This window comes from Mastigoproctus giganteus, chromosome 2 (genome assembly GCF_048544385.1).
Source record: "Mastigoproctus giganteus isolate SK-2022 chromosome 2, ASM4854438v1, whole genome shotgun sequence".
Lineage (NCBI taxonomy): Eukaryota > Metazoa > Arthropoda > Arachnida > Uropygi > Thelyphonidae > Mastigoproctus > Mastigoproctus giganteus.
Window position 1 is genome coordinate 158,768,464 of NC_143576.1, and position 18,615 is coordinate 158,787,078.

General features: G+C 39.5%; 1 protein-coding gene across 1 annotated transcript; it reads right to left on the bottom strand.

Annotated features, from left to right (window-relative positions):
* Positions 1-515: 515 nt before the first annotated feature.
* On the bottom strand, positions 516-18,062 carry LOC150089695 (growth/differentiation factor 10-like). The gene is made up of 3 exons (XM_090368740.1): positions 17,730-18,062; positions 3,151-4,085; positions 516-1,872 (listed from the first exon to the last, which is right to left on the bottom strand). Exons 1-3 carry the CDS (start codon positions 18,022-18,024, stop codon positions 1,681-1,683), a joined length of 1,422 nt encoding a protein of 473 aa, XP_090224866.1. The 5' UTR covers positions 18,025-18,062; the 3' UTR covers positions 516-1,680.
* Positions 18,063-18,615: the final 553 nt, after the last annotated feature.

The following is an 18,615-nucleotide window of genomic DNA, read 5'->3' on the forward strand; positions in this document are numbered from 1 at the left end:
TACGCGCATATAATTCTTCTTTTTACAGTTTTTATTATTATTTACTTAAAGTTTATTTTTATACGTGCATGTACGTGCACGTTTATGCTATATATTATTACGTTTATATACTTTAGAAACAGTAATAAAATCTAGGTATAGGTGCAATCTAACTTCTGTCAGACTTGTAGGAAACTATGTTCTCTTGTGAGCATGAACACAGTTACATTTAATTCAGTAGAAAATTTTATTCGATTTTGTTGTTTATCTTGTCAAATGTCTTGCAGCGTTATGAATGAATCCGACAGAATTTTTAAGGTTGGCTGCAGTTTGGGGCACTCCAAGATTGGTGTCCTGAAATGGTGTCTGAAGTCCAGCTGTAAAATTTTGGAGACAAAAGCTACTGAATGAAATTTTTTTTATTTCTTATTTTTCAGTTACAGTAACCAAAGTGCGTGTGGTAGGTGATTGGCAACAAACTGGTTTATGACTTGTAATTAGTAAGACGTAAAATTCTTTTAGGATAATTACAGAAAATGCAAATCTTGAAGGAAAATATAACATTCAGTGACACGCAATTATCAGTATTATACAGGGGCTGGATAAATTACTGGAAGTATTGCTGATTGGCAAATTAAAAAAGATAAGTCTATTCTGAATGACGAAATCGTGCAGTCAGTTTCTTTTTAGGACATCAATCGAAATTGGAATCCCTTCAGAATGATTGAATACCTTATAAACATTTCCATTCCCTCTAAAAGAACAGCTAGACGTCTCAGAAGAATAAGTAGCATTTGCTTGTTGAGTTCATCTATCAGTACCACCTCTAAACAAAGAATGTCGCCGTTTATATTAATGGATAGGCCTTATACAGATAATTGTGGGTTAGATTAATCAGTATATCCAGGAATCGAGTTATAAGGTTGCGCACTGTGGCAGTTGGAGAGTTCCTTATTTTTTCGTTTTCATGTCTATTTGCAATATTGGACATAACTGATCATTTGGAGAACCACTCACCATTTGAAATTCGCAGTCATAATGGGAAAGTGGGGTAATTCTTAAGTCACACCAAGGTAATAAAGTCTCAGTGGAGTATAGTTTACTGAGGGTTACACATACAGCATTGATACATCTGTAAAGAAATTGGTAGAAGCTGCCACATCCATATGTTATGAAACACACACACACACACAATAATTGGAGAAACTTTTTAAAGCTGCAATATTTCGCTGTGAAGTGCTCTGGTTTTGTACATCTTTAATCTGCAAGTGATGTTTATGTATAAAAGCAACTGGAAGATAATGACCGTTAGATGGCTTTGTGATTCATCGAATTCACACTCAGTGAGTACCAACAATGTTGGGTCCTCACGATTTGCTGTCTTTTATCGCGGCAGACTCTTCGATTCAACTCCGCACAACTGCTTCCATGAGCTGTTTGTTTTGTGCGGGTGATCCCGGCTATGCACGCACACACCCGAACATGAAAAAAGTAGCTGAGACGTTGCGGGATGCTGCAACATGCGTGTTTTCATCACGTTCGAATGTTCATTGCACTAAAATCCTGAGGTATCAGCGATGTTCAGAGTCCCGGAAACACACACACACACACACACACACACACACACACACACACACACACACACACACACACACACACACACACACACACACCGGGTGACCTTCCCACGAGTTGATTGGATCAGCGGCAGGCGCAGCTTTCTACTGTCATTCCAGGGTAGTTTTTGAGGACAACATTCCTGTCCTCGTCGAAGTACAGGAGCGTCAAGGAGGTCATAGCATCGGGAACACAACACGGCGCCGGCACATCTGGATTCAGTCCGATTGCATGGACGATACTCTGGATTGTGGCGTGATTGGACGGCCGCACGTGCTGCAAGAAGAGAACAAAGAATCATAGAATTACTTATGCGTTAAATATGACTTAATCTTTTAATCTCTGTTTCGAGCCAACCCAAATGACCACAAACTCATAACCCCCCCCCCCTTCTGCCTTTTTCTTATATACCTATGAAGAACAGCACTTAAGTTTAACAAAGGCAGTCGCCTAAAGATCATTTTTATTTCTCTCTCTCTCTCTCTATCCTTCCCTTTTGTTCCATTTTTTTTTTAATGTATTTCACGGAAATGTTATCTTTCAAAAAATAAGCAGATTTTAAACATCACAAAGATAATTATAATATCTAATATACAGTAAACTATAGAACTATAAACTATAGCATAGAACACATTTTTGTTTTTAAAGAGAAACTGTAAAAAAGAGAAAATATCAAAAATAAAATTAGGTGAACATAGAAATAATATTGATATTTAAAATGCGTACCAAAAAACAAAAGTTAATTCAAGTGGACAGCATTAAGAGACAACAACATCAAGCTATAAAATCAAGGAAGAAAAAAATGAAGATCTTTAATATTCACATATATAAACATTACTCCGTATTTGTTCCTCTCGTTTGGGTGTTTCCAACTCGCGTGACTGCTAAATACGATTAGCAATTGTACACTCTGTAGATCAAAAGTGCCCAACCCTCATACCAGAAGCTCTCTAAATTTGCAGACTGGACTGCGCTTAGACATCCAGGACAAACAATCCATGCTGCGCTCCTGATAAACTTAAAACTTATTTATTTATTTATACATAAAATTATTATTATTTATATATATATATAATTTCATGAAAATTACCCGATTAAAAAATAAATGTTAAAGAACGAAGTTGCTTGGTAAATATTACAGGAAGGTCGATATTGTGGAAATTGATGTCTTCCATATAACGACAGATTAGATTGATTTTGATGAATATTAAATGTGCTTTAATACTGCATGTTTGGACGAGGAATTGAAATATGCTAATTTCGACAATGAGAAGAAGGATTTGGGTCACTCGAGGGTATTACAGAAAACGATGAAGTCGCATCCGTGAAAGAGATGTAATGTCGAACGTCCAGAAACCACATTTTAATTTCTGATATACTGTCGGAAATTTGGATGGAAAACCAACTGCGAAACTTATAACTTAAATGTAACAAAAGTTTGGGAACTTCATGAAGAATAAAACTCCTCTGTGTATTGTAAATGCTCACTTTGCCTACACACCAACACATACATGGATTGAAAAAAAAAAAAAAAAAAACACAGTAATAACGTACCTTGTTCAGTGGGAACGGACACCGTCCTGAACAGTAGTGGGCCTCGAAGGATTTGGGTGAAATAATCCATTCGCTCCAACCAATGTCAGCGAACTCCACCACCATTTTCTTCTTCTGGCACAGGCGGGCTATGTCTTGAACACTTTCCAGGGTGGACTCGTTTTCTTGCCTTCTTGTCGGGGAATTCCAAGATTGCGGAAGTTTCCGGTTCTTTCGCTTCGCCTTTTTCTCCTTTACGTTCTGTTTGAGAGGTTTTCTCGAGCTGACGTGTTGCGGGTACGGAATCAAGTGCGGATCGATCTTACGATGGGTTTCTTTGGACAGAAGAACTTCGGGACCCGTTTTAGACATTAAACTCGTGTAGAGGGGATAGTCGGGCAGTTCGTTAGTCAGAATTGAACGCTTCGTTCTGGACTTCAGCGTCTCCTTGTAGAACTGCAGGGCAGCTACGCTGTTGTTCACTAACTCTTGGTCGAGAGCTTCCCCTTTCTCTTTGTCTTCCTGCGCGGTCCGATTGGCGTTGCTCGTGTCCTCTGAGAACAAAATCAGGAAGGGCTGGCTGCTCATCCTCAACACGCGACGCATAGCAATGGACCGATAACGGCCGTTGTTCCTCTTTGCCTCCATCGTTACCCCGAGTAAGTACTGGCTGTCTTTCTTTTCTTCCCGACACTCTGTGACGGCGTCAGTAACGTCGTAGGTCTTCCACCCATGGGCATCTCGAGGAACGATCATTTCCGCTAGGTTAGACACCCGTTTTTGGGTCAGATCGAGAATCTTCAGCTTGAATCCGTTAATCTGCTGATCCCTCTTTTTATTCTTCCCTTTTTTCATGCGGTGTCGCTTGAAAACATGAAGCTTGCCTTGAAGGATTTTCTCGGACGGATGGACTCCAGTGAGGTTGAACACGAGCATATCAACGCCTTTCAGCTTGCCTAGAAAAAAGAAAAAGAGAGAGACATCGTTAGGATACTTAGATTAGGCTACATTGTATATATTCGAGCTATTAACCAAATGTATGAGATTGTATTTAAAAAGTAAAAATAACTCCTTTCAAGCATATCCAAATCCTCATCAAAATGGAGGTTCCAGATTTGTATACAATACTCAAGATATGGCCTAACCTCGTACTATGGAATAATACCTCCTTGTCCCTAATACAAAACGTTCCTTATAACTACACACGTTTGAGTCGGCTGTGGTTCGAATCTTTCACGTGATTACGAAACGCGGTTAATGACAATTTTTTGTTTTTGTCAAATGGTATTTAATTAATATTTATTAATAATTTTTATAATAATTTTTTATTACTATTTGACTTTCTTTTGATAAGCAAAAATTATGTATAATACTCAATCACAAAACGTTGTGGAGTAAACTAATGTACTTATACAGAGAAAATAAAGATTATGAAGTAAATCTAAACCATCTCGGGAGAGTGCAATAAAGTATTGATATTAAAAAGAAAAAATTCTTAGTCAGAATGGCAGAGTGGTCTAAGGCACCAAGCTTAAGATCTGGTCCTCGTAAGATGGCGTGGGTTCGAAACCCCTGACAAAAGGTTTTTTATCCCCTGGAATTTATTACCGTGAAGGGGATTTATCACTCACCAAATGTAATACGTACTTTATTTTGGTAGGACAAATAAAAAAAATTTATTTATTTATGATTTGCTAAAATCCTCTGGTCCACCTGGTTGTGCCGGAATATCTCGCCTTCAATGCAATGCTTTTGGGATTTAATACACCGAACAGCGAGTCTAGCGATGGAAGCATGTCTGAAATTCAGATGTTGTAATCCATCATCAAAAATAATGATATGTGATTGACAGTAATTGAATTAATGTCATAAAACCACAGTGTTTGTCCCAACTTATTCAGACTCTGGGAGAAGTGTTGCCCCCTAATGGATCTGCAAATGTAATGAACCTTGGTGCTCTTAACTGCACCTATCAAGTAGATCGAAATCTTCCTCGAAATTGGGGTTCTAAATCTGTATGCAATACTCAAGATATGGCCTAACCTTGTACAATGGAATAATACCTCCTCGTCCCTAATAGAAAAAAATATTGATGGTCATAGATAAAACACCATGTACTGTCTTATTATCTTATCAAAAGTAAATGCTTTTAAGAGAACTTCATGTCGGATTATACAGTTACTCCTGAGTCTTTTTCATTGTCAACTATCTTAAGTTTGTTGTTTCCCAAGTAATAAGATAATCTAGGATTGGTATTATCCAAACGTATAACTGCGCCTTTCCCAATATTGTACTTTAATTGTCATTTTTCAGACCTACTAAATAATTTATATAGATTTTGTTGAAGCAAATACATTGGTTATGTCGTTTACTATCCTGCCAACCTTTGTATCATCAGAAATCTTTAACCAAAAACTTGTTATGCCTCCATCAATATCATTAACAGATTATCAAAAACTAGGAACCCAGTACTGAAACAAAATTCACTCGAGACCCTTGGTTCGGTCAAAGCAATATCCATTTTTAACCACCGATTGTCTCTTATCATTTAACCAACTTTTCTCCTACCGTAGTACCTTCCCACCAATGACATATTTGAGATGGTATCGAAAGCCTTTGGTAAAGTCTAAATAAACTAAGAAGAGTTCTTTGGATCCATTTCTATAGTGACAACCCCATAATTTATTATCATATTAGTTACACAAATTCCCTTTAAGAGACCCAAGTGATCCTCAACAACTTTATAAAACGATCAGGACGAAAAAAAAGTTTGAAAAACGTTAGATTCCACTATATTAACCATGTAAATTGTAAGCTTTCTGGACGGTATGGCAAATCCAGAAATTTTGAAGGCCAGGTGATCTTATTGCTATTGGTGTCATATGGTTGCGTGCTTGTTTGAAGTTATAAATGATGCATAATCATTCCACACGTTGAACACAAAAATACGCTGTCCATTTTCAACAGAGTACTGTATAATTGTGTGGCTACCGTAATGATGAAGTTGCTAATATCAACTTGCCGTTAGCTGTCTCAGAGTATCAATGGGATTTATTATTTCTTTTATTTAACTGATGAATAGTGTTAACTTTAAGCAATTGTTGTCCTCATTTAGGCCTGGAGTAAGGATTGATTACTCCAGCTTAAATCCAGTGATGCAATTAACCTAATTACATAACGGCCAACCTAATTAGGTACCGATTAATCTAATTATACGTAATCAACCTAATAAAATGATCATAAAATTATATTGAATGGAGTATTACTATGAGGAAATTCAAATAGAAATGTATAACCAATTGAACTTTTACTTTTCTTTATAGAACGTCGCAAATTTTTGGTTATCTTTGAGCCATCTACTGGAAGTTACGTCATTGAGATATTGAGAAGTAGGATCCTAATTCACAATATCTAAATGATGCTCCTTTTTGCGTAGGCTGGATGGAGCTAAGGGGAAGGATAGGGAGAGACCAAGTAAGTAGGCCACTTTATAATTAAGCCCATTTGTGTTTTATGATATGACATAAATGTATTTTATGTCTGCAAATTGCATTGATTCTATGTCGCTTTGTCCATTTGCGAAATAAAAAATAAATAAAAAAAAAGCAAAAGCGTTTTCTTGAGGAAAAACATTCATTATTAGGCCAACTAACTGGCCCGAAAACGGTTTTGAATAAAACTTGTAAAATTCCTCCCATATTGAGTGGAAGTGTTTTGAAACTTCTATGGTGGTAGAGTCGAATCCAGGTCTGCTACCTGTTTTCATTCATTTCCACCATACCAATTGTCCCCCATCTAATACGGTGGGGTGGAGCAGTTTCTCTGGCAATCACCGAGATGCCATAACCACTTCGCTAACAGTGAGGTTCTTTTTTTAAGATTAGCTAAATTACCACTTTATAGTTTTCTGAATTATAAAATCTTCTGCAATTGCCCCAATTTTCATTTCCTCCATAGAATTTGGCATTCTTGAGTTTGTTATTAACCCTCCAGTTAACAAAGGTTGGCTCTAAATTCGTGATTGAATACTGACTGCGCTAACCGAACTTAGAATGAAACCACGTGGCGATGCTACGTGCTTGATGGTCGGTGCTGTAGTTAATAAAGCCTTACTGGCATCCATGCACCTGCCTGAAGCATTCCCTGACGCTAACGAACGCCATTCGTCAATGCTGTCTGTATGTCTGTCCGGCAGGATTAGCAGAATGATCCACTCGCTCCGTTGCAGGTGGCAGATGTGTGGCCTCAAGTCACGCTGCAGGCATCCGCTAATGAGGTTAGCCGTGCATTGAGAACAATGGCAGACCATTCACTGTTTTCGCTGCTTAAGACAGAAAGTAGATGTACGACTTCCTTAGTACCACGTGAACATGCATTTTTTCGGATTTGGAACTCTGAGCCCTTCTAACTAGCTGACAGGTGTCGCATACCTGAGGGGTAACGACACGCAAAAACCCTTTTTAACTATCTTTTCTGAAAATAACGAACGCAAAGAGAAACTTGGTGGTCTCTCACCAAGTGCATTTTTAACCCACTTTCCAGGTGCTCTTCGGCTGAGATTAGGCAATGTATGGGACTGGCCCCCGGTTTCCTTTGCAGGAATCCGAATGTTTCCATTGTTAGTTCAAAACACGGTAAGAAAAAGATACGGAACCAATATTTTGGTACTTTCATTGATATGCAACAAAAAACAGAATAAATCGAGCATCGATTGCATCAAGTTTTACAGCGCATATGAAGCCTGTTTTTGAATGCCTCTGAATGATGAAAACAAGTTTTGGGTAACTTGTTTTTGCTGTGATAGTTGTAGGTCAATATTATAAGGATAGTTTTGGGGTAATAAGTGTATGCCTTTTGCTGTACTTCGAATATGGAGGGAGCCTAAAAGCCATCATGACGACTGCTAATTTTGTATCGTGGATATACGTAGTTTAAAAAGTCTGCGGATCGAAATGTCGTAGTTTATCCTAACATACCATCCTCTGTTGCTCTGGTACTGACCGATGAAGGCTTGTCAACTTCCAATCCGTCTTCTGAAGTACTCTTCAGGATTGAATAATGAATATGGCGAACAGAGCAATTCGGATTAAACCTCAGAAGCTTGTATAAGTAAAGCACCACATTCCCTAACCAGGAAGAATTGAATGACTTAATGAGGGAATAAATCCGGTGCTGTATTTCAGTACCGGATTTATTTCAGCTGCTGAACTTCCACATACAGAAAAAGTCGCATTACACTATTACAGAATCATTGAGTTTTGTTTTGATTTGAGTGGTCTGTTTATGAATAAATTGGTATAACTCGTAGTTGCAATCCATAACAGTGGCGTCTTTTCATAGAGAGTGCCAGTTAAAGTTTGAAAGCTCGCTTCCTGTTGCGCGATCTGTTCATACTAATTGACTAGTATAAATAGTTAAATGAAATACTTGATTTTCTGTGAGGAATGATGTATGGATTGGTTTTGTTTTCTCTGCCTGAGAGAGAGAGAGAGAGAGAGAGAGAGAGAGAGAGAGAGAGAGAGAGAGAGAGAGAGAGAGAGAGAGAGAGATTGCGTGTGCTCTCTGTCCATTTGTGCGTTTTAGTGGATGGAAAACCCGAGTTTCCGGAAGGGAAATCCACGCCTGAGACCGACTAACTCAGCGGAAGAATTAAAAAAAAAAAAAAAAAAAAAACCCATAAAAGGTCCTCACCTTATTGACTAAATTCGAGCTCGGTTTCATTACTTGCATTGTTGCTTGAATTGTTTCAGACCAAACTGGGAGCTGTTAGTGAAGAGTATAGAGAGAGATTCCACCACGACATACAGTCAATGGGGAAGGGGTACCAAGGAAGATGGGCCGAATCTATGACGGTCGATTCTATCTGGTGTTTGGTTCCAGAGATCACATGGACCAAAAGACATACAATCAAATGGACATTAATAAGGCTTTTTTGTTGTTGTTATCCGAGGATGGCTGCTACTTTTTAATTCATATATGTTTATAATTTCTTTTTTATAAACATATATAAATTTTATATATTTTTAATTATGGATGCATTATCAAAGAAGATTTTGAAATATCGGCCAGTTAGAAGAAGAGATTCAGGACGTCCGAAGAAAAGATGGACTGAGACCGGAACAGGTCATCTGGCCTAAATCCTTGAAAGGATGATGATAATATTTTTAAATTTAATATATGTTTTCACTATTTACTCTTATTTACTTTCCTAATAACTATCACGAATTTCTCTTATTTAATGTTCTTTCATTTTCGGGCAAATCATTGAGGTTATGCAAAAAATAAGGGCATAATCGAAATCAGCTGTTCACCGAAATTCATTCAAATGCAGATAAACAAGAATATTTCTGAAAATGTATTACGTAATTGTTATTAAATAACACTATGGTGTCGATCAAAAAATTATAATTTTTAAATTTGTGTAACATTTTCAATTTTGGTTAATTTTATGAATATATTGTAGAAAGTAATCTACCCTATTCCACAAATTCATGGAACGCTAGTTATTATGAATAAAATATTTATTTAAAGAAATTATTAGCGGTCTCCTTTAAAAAAAACATTCAAGAGCTCATCTAATGGAGAGGATCGTCTTGGACTTGTTCTGCTTCTGCATTCCCGGTCCATCCAAAAGAGTTTTCAACTGTTAAGATTGATTTCTATGTTGGACACTGCAATGTTCCGATGCTATTCGTTTCGAAGCACGCATTCATAATCCAGGACTTGGCCACTCTGTCAGCTTTTCTGCTGATTTACGAAGGTCATATGAAACTGCACCATTTGGGCAATGTACAGTGCGACTTATCTTAAATAATTAGACACACAACTGCATTTGAGCAAGAAATTTTCCATTTTGTTTCATTTTAGCCTATTTTAAATCATTACTTGTAATAGTATTATTTATCAATTTTCTATGATTCTGCTTTGTATTTTTATGTTTGTAACTGGGACCATGAAATCTGTAAAAGAAAACAATTGCAGGCTCTATGAATTCCTTCGAAACCTGTCTAAAAACATTTTCACGATCACCTCCACGCGCAGCACGAGACGATTATAGTGGTTCCCCAAAAATAAATAAATACAATTGGAAATTTTCTAAACGAAAAATTACTGTTGGGAGCCACATTTAGCTCGCGCTTCCTTCTGTTGCCAACTCTCAGCTTAGTTGTTGCTGTCTAGCTCCAGGTATGTGAAATGCAATTTATTGATGCTGCTAAGTTAGGTTTATATTAATAATATTAAATGCTAATTGCATGATGGGAGCAAACAGCCGATGGTTGCATGATTTATTGCGAAGGGCACCTATTTATGGTACACAGACTCACTATTTCTAACTCGATTTTGTATTTCGGTCGCAAGAAGTTGGTCAAGGTCATCCATACGGAAACTAGAGAGAGAGAAAAAGAGAGATTAAATATTGTAAGAAGATAAACCAATTGCCGAAGAGGTCGAACAGCTGCAAGAGAAGCATTGAGAATGGTGACACAACGACGAAGACCAACCCTTCCCCCCTCCACCCTCGATATCGTTTAAGTGGTTATTAGGATTCCTGTTTATTGTTATCGTTGGGATCGCGCAGAAGATCGGTTGAGTGGGAGGGTGGGCAGCAGCAGCAGCAGCAGTCAGGGGTGCACAATCCCAAGACGCATCCAGCAGGAATGCCGCCATTCACCTGGAAAACTTAGCCATCATCGGGATGATCCACCTTTTTACGGCAAAGAAGCGAGCGGGGATCGGAGCGTTTCAGGGTCTGTCGCCCATCCGAAACTAAGTGTATCCACACTGACGGCGCCAAGGCGGGGAAACATCCGGTGATACGCACCTGATCTCGTGTCAGGTGGCAGATAATAAGAGTTCAGTCATGTGACCAGTAAGCGGAACGCATGCGCATTACTCATCCTTGAAGATTCTTTTGCTGTCGAGGCAGCCAGTATTATTTCACCCCCCCCCGCTCCCCTTGTCTTTGTTTCCTAACATGCCTGAACTGCGAAGACGATGTTCTGCCCTCTGCAATAGTGACAACACCACTTATTAAGGCGCTCACTTCGCTTCTTTTTACGTGTAGTTTCCTGTTTACTGCTCCATTTAGGTATTTCGCTATCACTGAAAAAAAAAAAAAGTAGAAAAAATGGGCCAGTGATTGTCTTCAGGTGTTGGCGAAGAAAGCGTGTCAAAGTTATCTCCACGATCAGTCGAAATACGTGGACACTACTAACCAACTTAATCTACTTTGTTCCGTATTTCATGAATTTGTAATCTTTTTTTAAGCTGCTCAAGTCCTGTTATATCTGCAAACATCTTCGAATAACAATATTGTACATCAATTAAATCCTATCATTCCGGATTATTTGAAATGATGTTTGGATACTCGCTTATTAAGTACTATTTTCGAATTTTTAATGCATTATGCTTCGAATTACAAAGTCTCAAGTTCAATATCTGTAAATCAGTGTCGATTTTAAGTGTTTTTCTAAGCGATCCATCCTTTTCGGTGTGAGACTACGATAACGAATCCGGTCGAAGATTTAAACATTCAGTCCGATTTTACTTCTTTTTGCCTTCAGAAATTTCTAAGCTTTTTATTTATTGAGTTATTGAGAAAGAAGTATTGCCCAGCATGTATCCAACAGCCAACAATCCGAACTCCATCCCATTCACTGGAGTTAAAGGGCACAAAAAACCATCGCGGTGAGTGCGAATATAAAAAGCATAGCAACTAGAGAGAGACGGGAATACAGGAAGGGTTGGCCAAGACGCGTATCGAGGTGACCATTGCAACTAAGCTCATGATATCTTAGAAAATGGACTGAACTTTTAGTTGCTGGTAGAAGGCAGTTTCATTGTGATAGCAGGGTATTCGAGGTGCAGTGCATAATACCCCCCCTTCCCTCGAGGACGTGTATTTGTTTTGGAAAATCACGTTGCATCCAAATTAGCTGCGGTCACTCAAAGCACGTGTACTTTATGTACCCAGGTTGCTCGGAGATACTGTATCAAATATAAGACTGAGGCAGAACATTGAGAACCACAATGGCCGTATTGATGAATTATCATTCTTAGAGTTTCATCGAACAAGCATTTTGATGAGGTAACCTGTTGTAGTAGATCAACCAGGTGAGGATGATTTCCAGAAGTGCAAAAGACCACATCATTTCATCCAGGTCGAACAGAGCGATTGAACGTAGGGCTCTTCCTTCTTTTCGTATCTTCTTCGGGCCCGTTCACTTTTCCACCGTCCTTGGACTACCGTAGACAGAGTGGCTTTTCAGGAATCGGGGCAATCACGGGCTCGCGCATAGCACACGAAACTGACATGTGTCGGCTTATTAACAGACGACAGCTGCGACTAGAAACAGACAGTTTGACAACTCTTCATTAGCTGGTAATTACCCCTCCCGTGACTTTGACACATTAGAGTCGATGGTGGTGGGTTGTGGGGGGGGAGATGAGGGGGAGAAGGTACGAGGCCGAAAGAAAGATAATAAGAGTAGAGCAGAGAGAGAGAAATTTCAGTTACTTTGGCAGGGTAAATAAGGGGTGACCACACGACTCCCCGGGGTCCCTTCCATCACCGAATTCATCGGAGTATAAAAGGTCAGGTAATGGCTTGTAAGAAGAATATGAATGGCTGCGTTCATTGGTCCTTAATGTCTGAGAATAAGAATCAGCCGTGTCACGCCGAAATCCCGAGAAAATTGATTGAGAAGACTTAATGTCTGTTCTTTTGGAGAGTCGAGGAAATGAAAGTGACGTTTGCATGATAGAGAATTGACGTAAAGTACACACGTAATTAAATGCCCCGACTTTCTCGTTGACGTTAATTGGCAATTTAAAAGAAATACTGAATAAATCCACGGTGTTTATCAACAAGTATCTTTAGATTTTTTTTATTCCTCCGGTAACGTCGCACGGAACGAAATTGCCTTTTAAAGATATAAATAATGCTTCCATGGTAGTTTAATAACCCTGGTCGTTTTCCATTAAAGACTTAATGATAAGGCTGGATGCAGAGATAAGCCAATAAATTACTGTTTAAGCAGTGGTAATGTTGGTGGGCGGTGTAGATCTCAGCTTTCACACGTGTACAACTGCAACAATGAAAAAAAATCCATACGAAACTGGCAACGAGTGCACGTGTATCGTGTATGGCATCGCGTTCATCATTGTTACGCTGTCACACTGCTGGCGGTTTTATAAATTATTAACGAGTTATTCGTGTAAATTATGTCATGGAGGGTTTTTTACTTATCAATCAATGCCTTTATTTCCCTTTAGGGTTGTTGGTTTGGGTGAGTTATTGCACATTTAAATCACATACTGAAAAATAACAAAAAAAGGTTTGTTGCGCCGTTAAAACAATAAAATTCCATAATAAACGAAAAATAAAAGTTCCGCATCTTTTTGTATTCTATCAATTATTGGAAAGATCGAATGGCGATAGTTGAAGTTAATGTTCGGAGCTGGCTCGCTGGAGGCAGAAACGGCTATGAACTTCGCATCCATCACCGCAATGGAGAAGTTTCCAGTTTTGCAGAGCCATCTTCTGGCCATGTGTTGCCGTGGTTAGTGAGATTACCACCTCGAGGCTAGAGACATTAAAGGAATCTCGCGAAATGTGCACGTGGAAACTGCTGCCACAGGAAATAGCACAATTATACACGGTTGACAGCTTTACCTGGGAATATCTAAGCACTCTCATTGTTGCGTTTGTCGTGAGGTCACGTGTGAAGGTCAGTTGAGAACGCAACAGTGGAGGTAAAAATTTCAGAAAGCTCTGAGCTACATTGGTTAGTTTGTTAATTATACGCGATAATCACAACCAGTTCTACGCCTTTTACGTTTCTTTTCCTCTTCGTGGTTTATTTTTACTGCAAATCGCACGACTTTACGCTGTTTTTTTTTTCTTAAAAAAATAAATAATGATTGCAGTTTCTTTAGTTTTCTACAACTCATCAGCTGATGTCTATTAAGCAAAAATTTTTGATTATCGATTAATTTTCCTGCAAATGAAAATGAATTTTTTATCAACTAAAGAAAGAGAAATGTAGAAGAGCGTGTCCTCATTCGGATACCGTAGTTTTAAAAGTAGCGTGATAGAATATGTCAGTTTCTGACATATTGTTAGGTAAACAATTATGTCACTCAACAATTACGCTGTCACTCTGCGCGAGATACGTTGAACAAGTGGCCAACAATGCAGCCATTAGAGATGCGTGTTCGAGTGTTGCTGAGTGTGTCACGCGCCCACGTGCACAGCGCGCACGCGTATTGAGTAATCGGCTCTCGAGAAGTAACTGAAACAGACACAAAGCTAAAACTCAGAGAATCCGTTAATCCGTAAACTCGTATATCCGTTAATTTATAAAAATAAACTGAGTGCCATTTAAAAAAAAAACAAAAAAACGCGTGCTACATCCAGGCAATATTTTCCAATTTAAAAAAATATTTAAAAAAACTATATTTATAATTATTAATCCTTTTATACGGATCGTAACTAACTATGAATAAATAAATAAATAGCGTTCAAAGCTACTTTTTGTTACTGTAGGATTTATCTGCGCGTGCGTGTAAATTGGAGTATTGGACCCCTGTCATATTCCAGTGTTTTTCTTGTATCAATTTCATAATCGCTCATTTGATTAACCGCAGATGACGCCTGGTTTCCACAGCACCGTTCCATATACAAATAGACTTATGATAAACTGCAGTGACCAAACGTGAGATTCCAAGGTCACCTGAAGGACATAACTGAAAGCCACAACTGTCTGCACGAACAAAGATGTTATTTGTGGAGAAGCAGTTTCGTATGCGTTACAGCATTTTGCATTCAATTGCTGCTCAGATGTAGGCCTAAGTGTATTGGGTATTTAGCATAAAAACAGACGATAAATCGTCTTGAGAGAGGGTGGTTTGTTAATCATGGGGACATCTCAGCAACCCAAAATGCAGCCACTTTTTAATAGCCGCATTTCTTCCAAAATATGACTTAATTTTATTTATTTTTTTTAAATTTTATTTTATTTCTTATCCCTCCAAGCGCCATGACATCAACTCCAGAGGCACACTTAGAAATTAGCACGCTCCAGCGTTTAAGGTCTTCCTCCAATGCTTCCGTCACGGTTTCGCCGTCGGCTGCGAACGCTAACAGAATATTCTCCGAGTTCGTAGACAACCGTATATTTGACAATAAAGAGAGCTCCATCCTGTTCTTGGCCGGTTACTAAAAGGATATAAACGCAGAAGATTAAATGTTTTTCTGGAAGTTTTTCCTCAGCGAATCTATCCTTGTTTACGTGTTTGGACTACGCGAGGGATTTTCTCCCCTTGACATCTAACCTTTGTGGTATTAAAAAACAAAAGTTCGTTATTACAAGATTGGTCAATGCTGGGGTCATGTTTGAAGAACATAAATTCTTTCGTTAAATCTAGCTCTTTAATCGTTCAGAATTGGGTTCAGGTCTTCGGTGGATCCTGGAAATACGTCTTCCACATGTGATGAACATCCTGTATATGTATAGGAATTAAAAAAAAAAAAAAACAGCAATAATAAAATAAAAATGCAACTGTGCAGCCAAATCTTTGACTGTCCTTGTGTGTGTCTTTCTATATTTTCCGGCCATTGGACCAGATAATTTCGCACTCAGGTTGCTTCGCTATCTTGACAATAGCTAAGACGGGTCCTTGCCGATAGTTGTTTTCTTAGAAAAGGCGGTGTAGGAAATTTCCCACACCTCTTCCTCGCTCCTACTACGGGAATAATCGTTTCAAAAAATTACGAGCCTGTTTCCAAGGAAACCAAGTAGCCTTGGCGCTCCTGCGAACTTCGACTAATATCATTCTAAATGGGTTAAAATGATGGGTTTGCGAGCAATTATTCCTGGTACAGACATGAGGTTCCTGTCACCACTCGGAAGGAGGGTTGCAGGGTGAGAGCAAGTGGTGCGGTTATCTGTTAAGGGGGAAGCGCTAATCGTAGGTACCTGCAGGCCAGGTTAAAGAACTCGCCGAATAGGATCTAGGAAGAACCACACGGGCATTCATAGGCCGGGTGGGTGGGTGGGTGGTGGCAATCCGCGTGTATCATAATAACCTCGCCAGTCGATTAATGAAGAAATCGCCAACTCGAATCAACCCTATTTCCACACGGGGACATCAAGATTGAGTACTGCAGAAGAATGGTTTTTATTATGGTTAGTGCGTTAGCCCTTGGAGAAAAGTAGGATTTTTTTAGTTAATGCAATTTATTTAGTTGGTCCAGTTAGTGAATGGCATATTAACAGAAATATTGGTTGTTCGTGTCTTGGGCCCCGAACACGGCAGTGAGAAACCTCCGTTAAGGTATCATTTTACTAGAGAGACGAAAGAGTGGACATGCTGTTGCTAAGCAACTAGTATTGCTGTTGACTAATTTATGCACACACATTTTTTTACAGCGTAAATGGAGAAGCTGAATGTTCAGTCTACTTTGGTTTAGTAAATAATCCGTTCCACTTGTAAAATACAATCCAAAGCTGCGCGTTGATCACTTGTAACAAAATTTAGTTTGTGTGACTCTGATTCAGATTTGGATTGATCGGTGAAGAAACTACCATATGGCCAAGGTTCGCTATCGTGGGAAGACGAACGGTTGGTTTTGTATGATTGTTAGGGTGCACGAGGAGCTCGTTCGGGAATCCCTCGCGGAAGGGTTAGAATCTGTAGTTTCGCTAGTGGGTTGGGTTCTATTTTGATTTTCAATTTTGATCGAAAGAATTATGGTTTAAATCAATGGCGTTCTGCCTTCGAGGACAGAACAGCTGTCCTCGAAGGCAGAATGAATCCTCGAAGAGGACAATGAATACAAGCTGCTAACGAAGTTTGTAGTTTGTTTTATGGTTGTAAGAAATACTTCATCAGTCCTATCCCCTGTAGGAACCAGCCTTAGAGCACATAATTTATTGGCACGACGCACTGACAACTCTAGTGCTTGAGACGGCTTGACGATAAGACAAAACAATGCAACCAAAATCTTCAATTGTTAAGTTCTACTAATAAAATCTTCATTAAATATCCGTTGATCAATTAACCACGCTAGGAGTGACGTATGTCCAGGATCTGCTTGTCGACTCCATCCGGTGGTCCTGTATCACTGGAAATTAAATAAATAAATTTCTGCTTAGGTCAGAAGAGTTTCCTAGAGACTAAAAGAATCTTACTGTATTCTGTGGTATCACATGATTTGGAAACGGCGTTTGTAAAGTTATTTTTGAAAAGGTTTCTTTTAAAATGAATCAGAAAACGTAATATTTCAAAAAGAATCAGAATTGATAAATTTCTTCACGATTTTTTTTTTTTTTAATCTCGGATTCCTTGTCATGTTTACCATCAAAATATGTGTTCCAATCTGAAAGGAAATACCAGTAGAAGGTGCGCAAAAGAGATTTTCTTCAATGTTTTTCGCTGAAGCTCACATTCGAAATATAAACTCTTTAGGGATCGTTGGATTTATTAGGGTGGAATTAATGGAAGGGGTGGGGTTACATTTAAGACGAGGTTATTGTCCGTGCAAAAAACGAAAACGGGGCAACAAATTGAAAATTCTTACTCAACTGCACACTCACCTTTGATGGGTAGGATGCTCCGAACAGTGTTTCCTCGGGACGCAACTTGACCCGATCGATAGCGATCGTACAGATCCAACATGTATTTCGGAGGCGATGGGTGCCGTCTCACGTTTTTGTCCGTAGCGGGCAACTCTTTCATCCCCAACAACGATCGGATGGCCTCTTGGATGAGGCCGTTCCGCCTGTCTTTAGAAATTTCGCCCTTTTTCACTTCTGAACTCGACGCCGCACCGAAGAATGAACTGATCGACAGGAAGAGGGCGATAACTGAGCACCGCAGTACTGTCGTCATGTCGAGTTATTGGGAGAGAGAGAGAGAGAGAGAGAGAGAGAGAGAGAGAGAGAGAGAGAGTGAGGGAGAAAGAGAGAGTGTACAGGTCACTCACTGGGGTGAGACACAAGCGAGGTAGTCGCATCGAGTCCACAGAAGCATCTTTGGCCCGACCGGACGAGAACGATGTGTGCGAACTGACTGGGACGCGGACGGCAAAACTTATCTCCGTAACCAAGGAGACCGTCTCTGACTGACGCTGTCGACTTCCGTTAGCGCTTAGCGGATGGGCTTGGGGAGCGTGGGAGAGTAAATTCGTACGGTCCTAGCGGCGTGGCCGGTGCGACGCGTTTTCACTTTTTACCCTACTTCCGTCCTCTTCTTGGAGCAAACTTTATCTCCCGAACACGCACGCACACGCACATAAACAGCACGGACGGGGAAAAGGCGTCTCCAGTCAGGCGGTCGGCACTTGTCCAATGATTGAACGGTTATCAGCACCGAGTGGTCTTTCCTCTTTTCCAACTGACGGGGGTGATCCGCGGACGACAACAGCGACAGCTGCTACCCTCGGATCAGATAATGTGTGTGTGGACGACAGTAAAAGAGGGG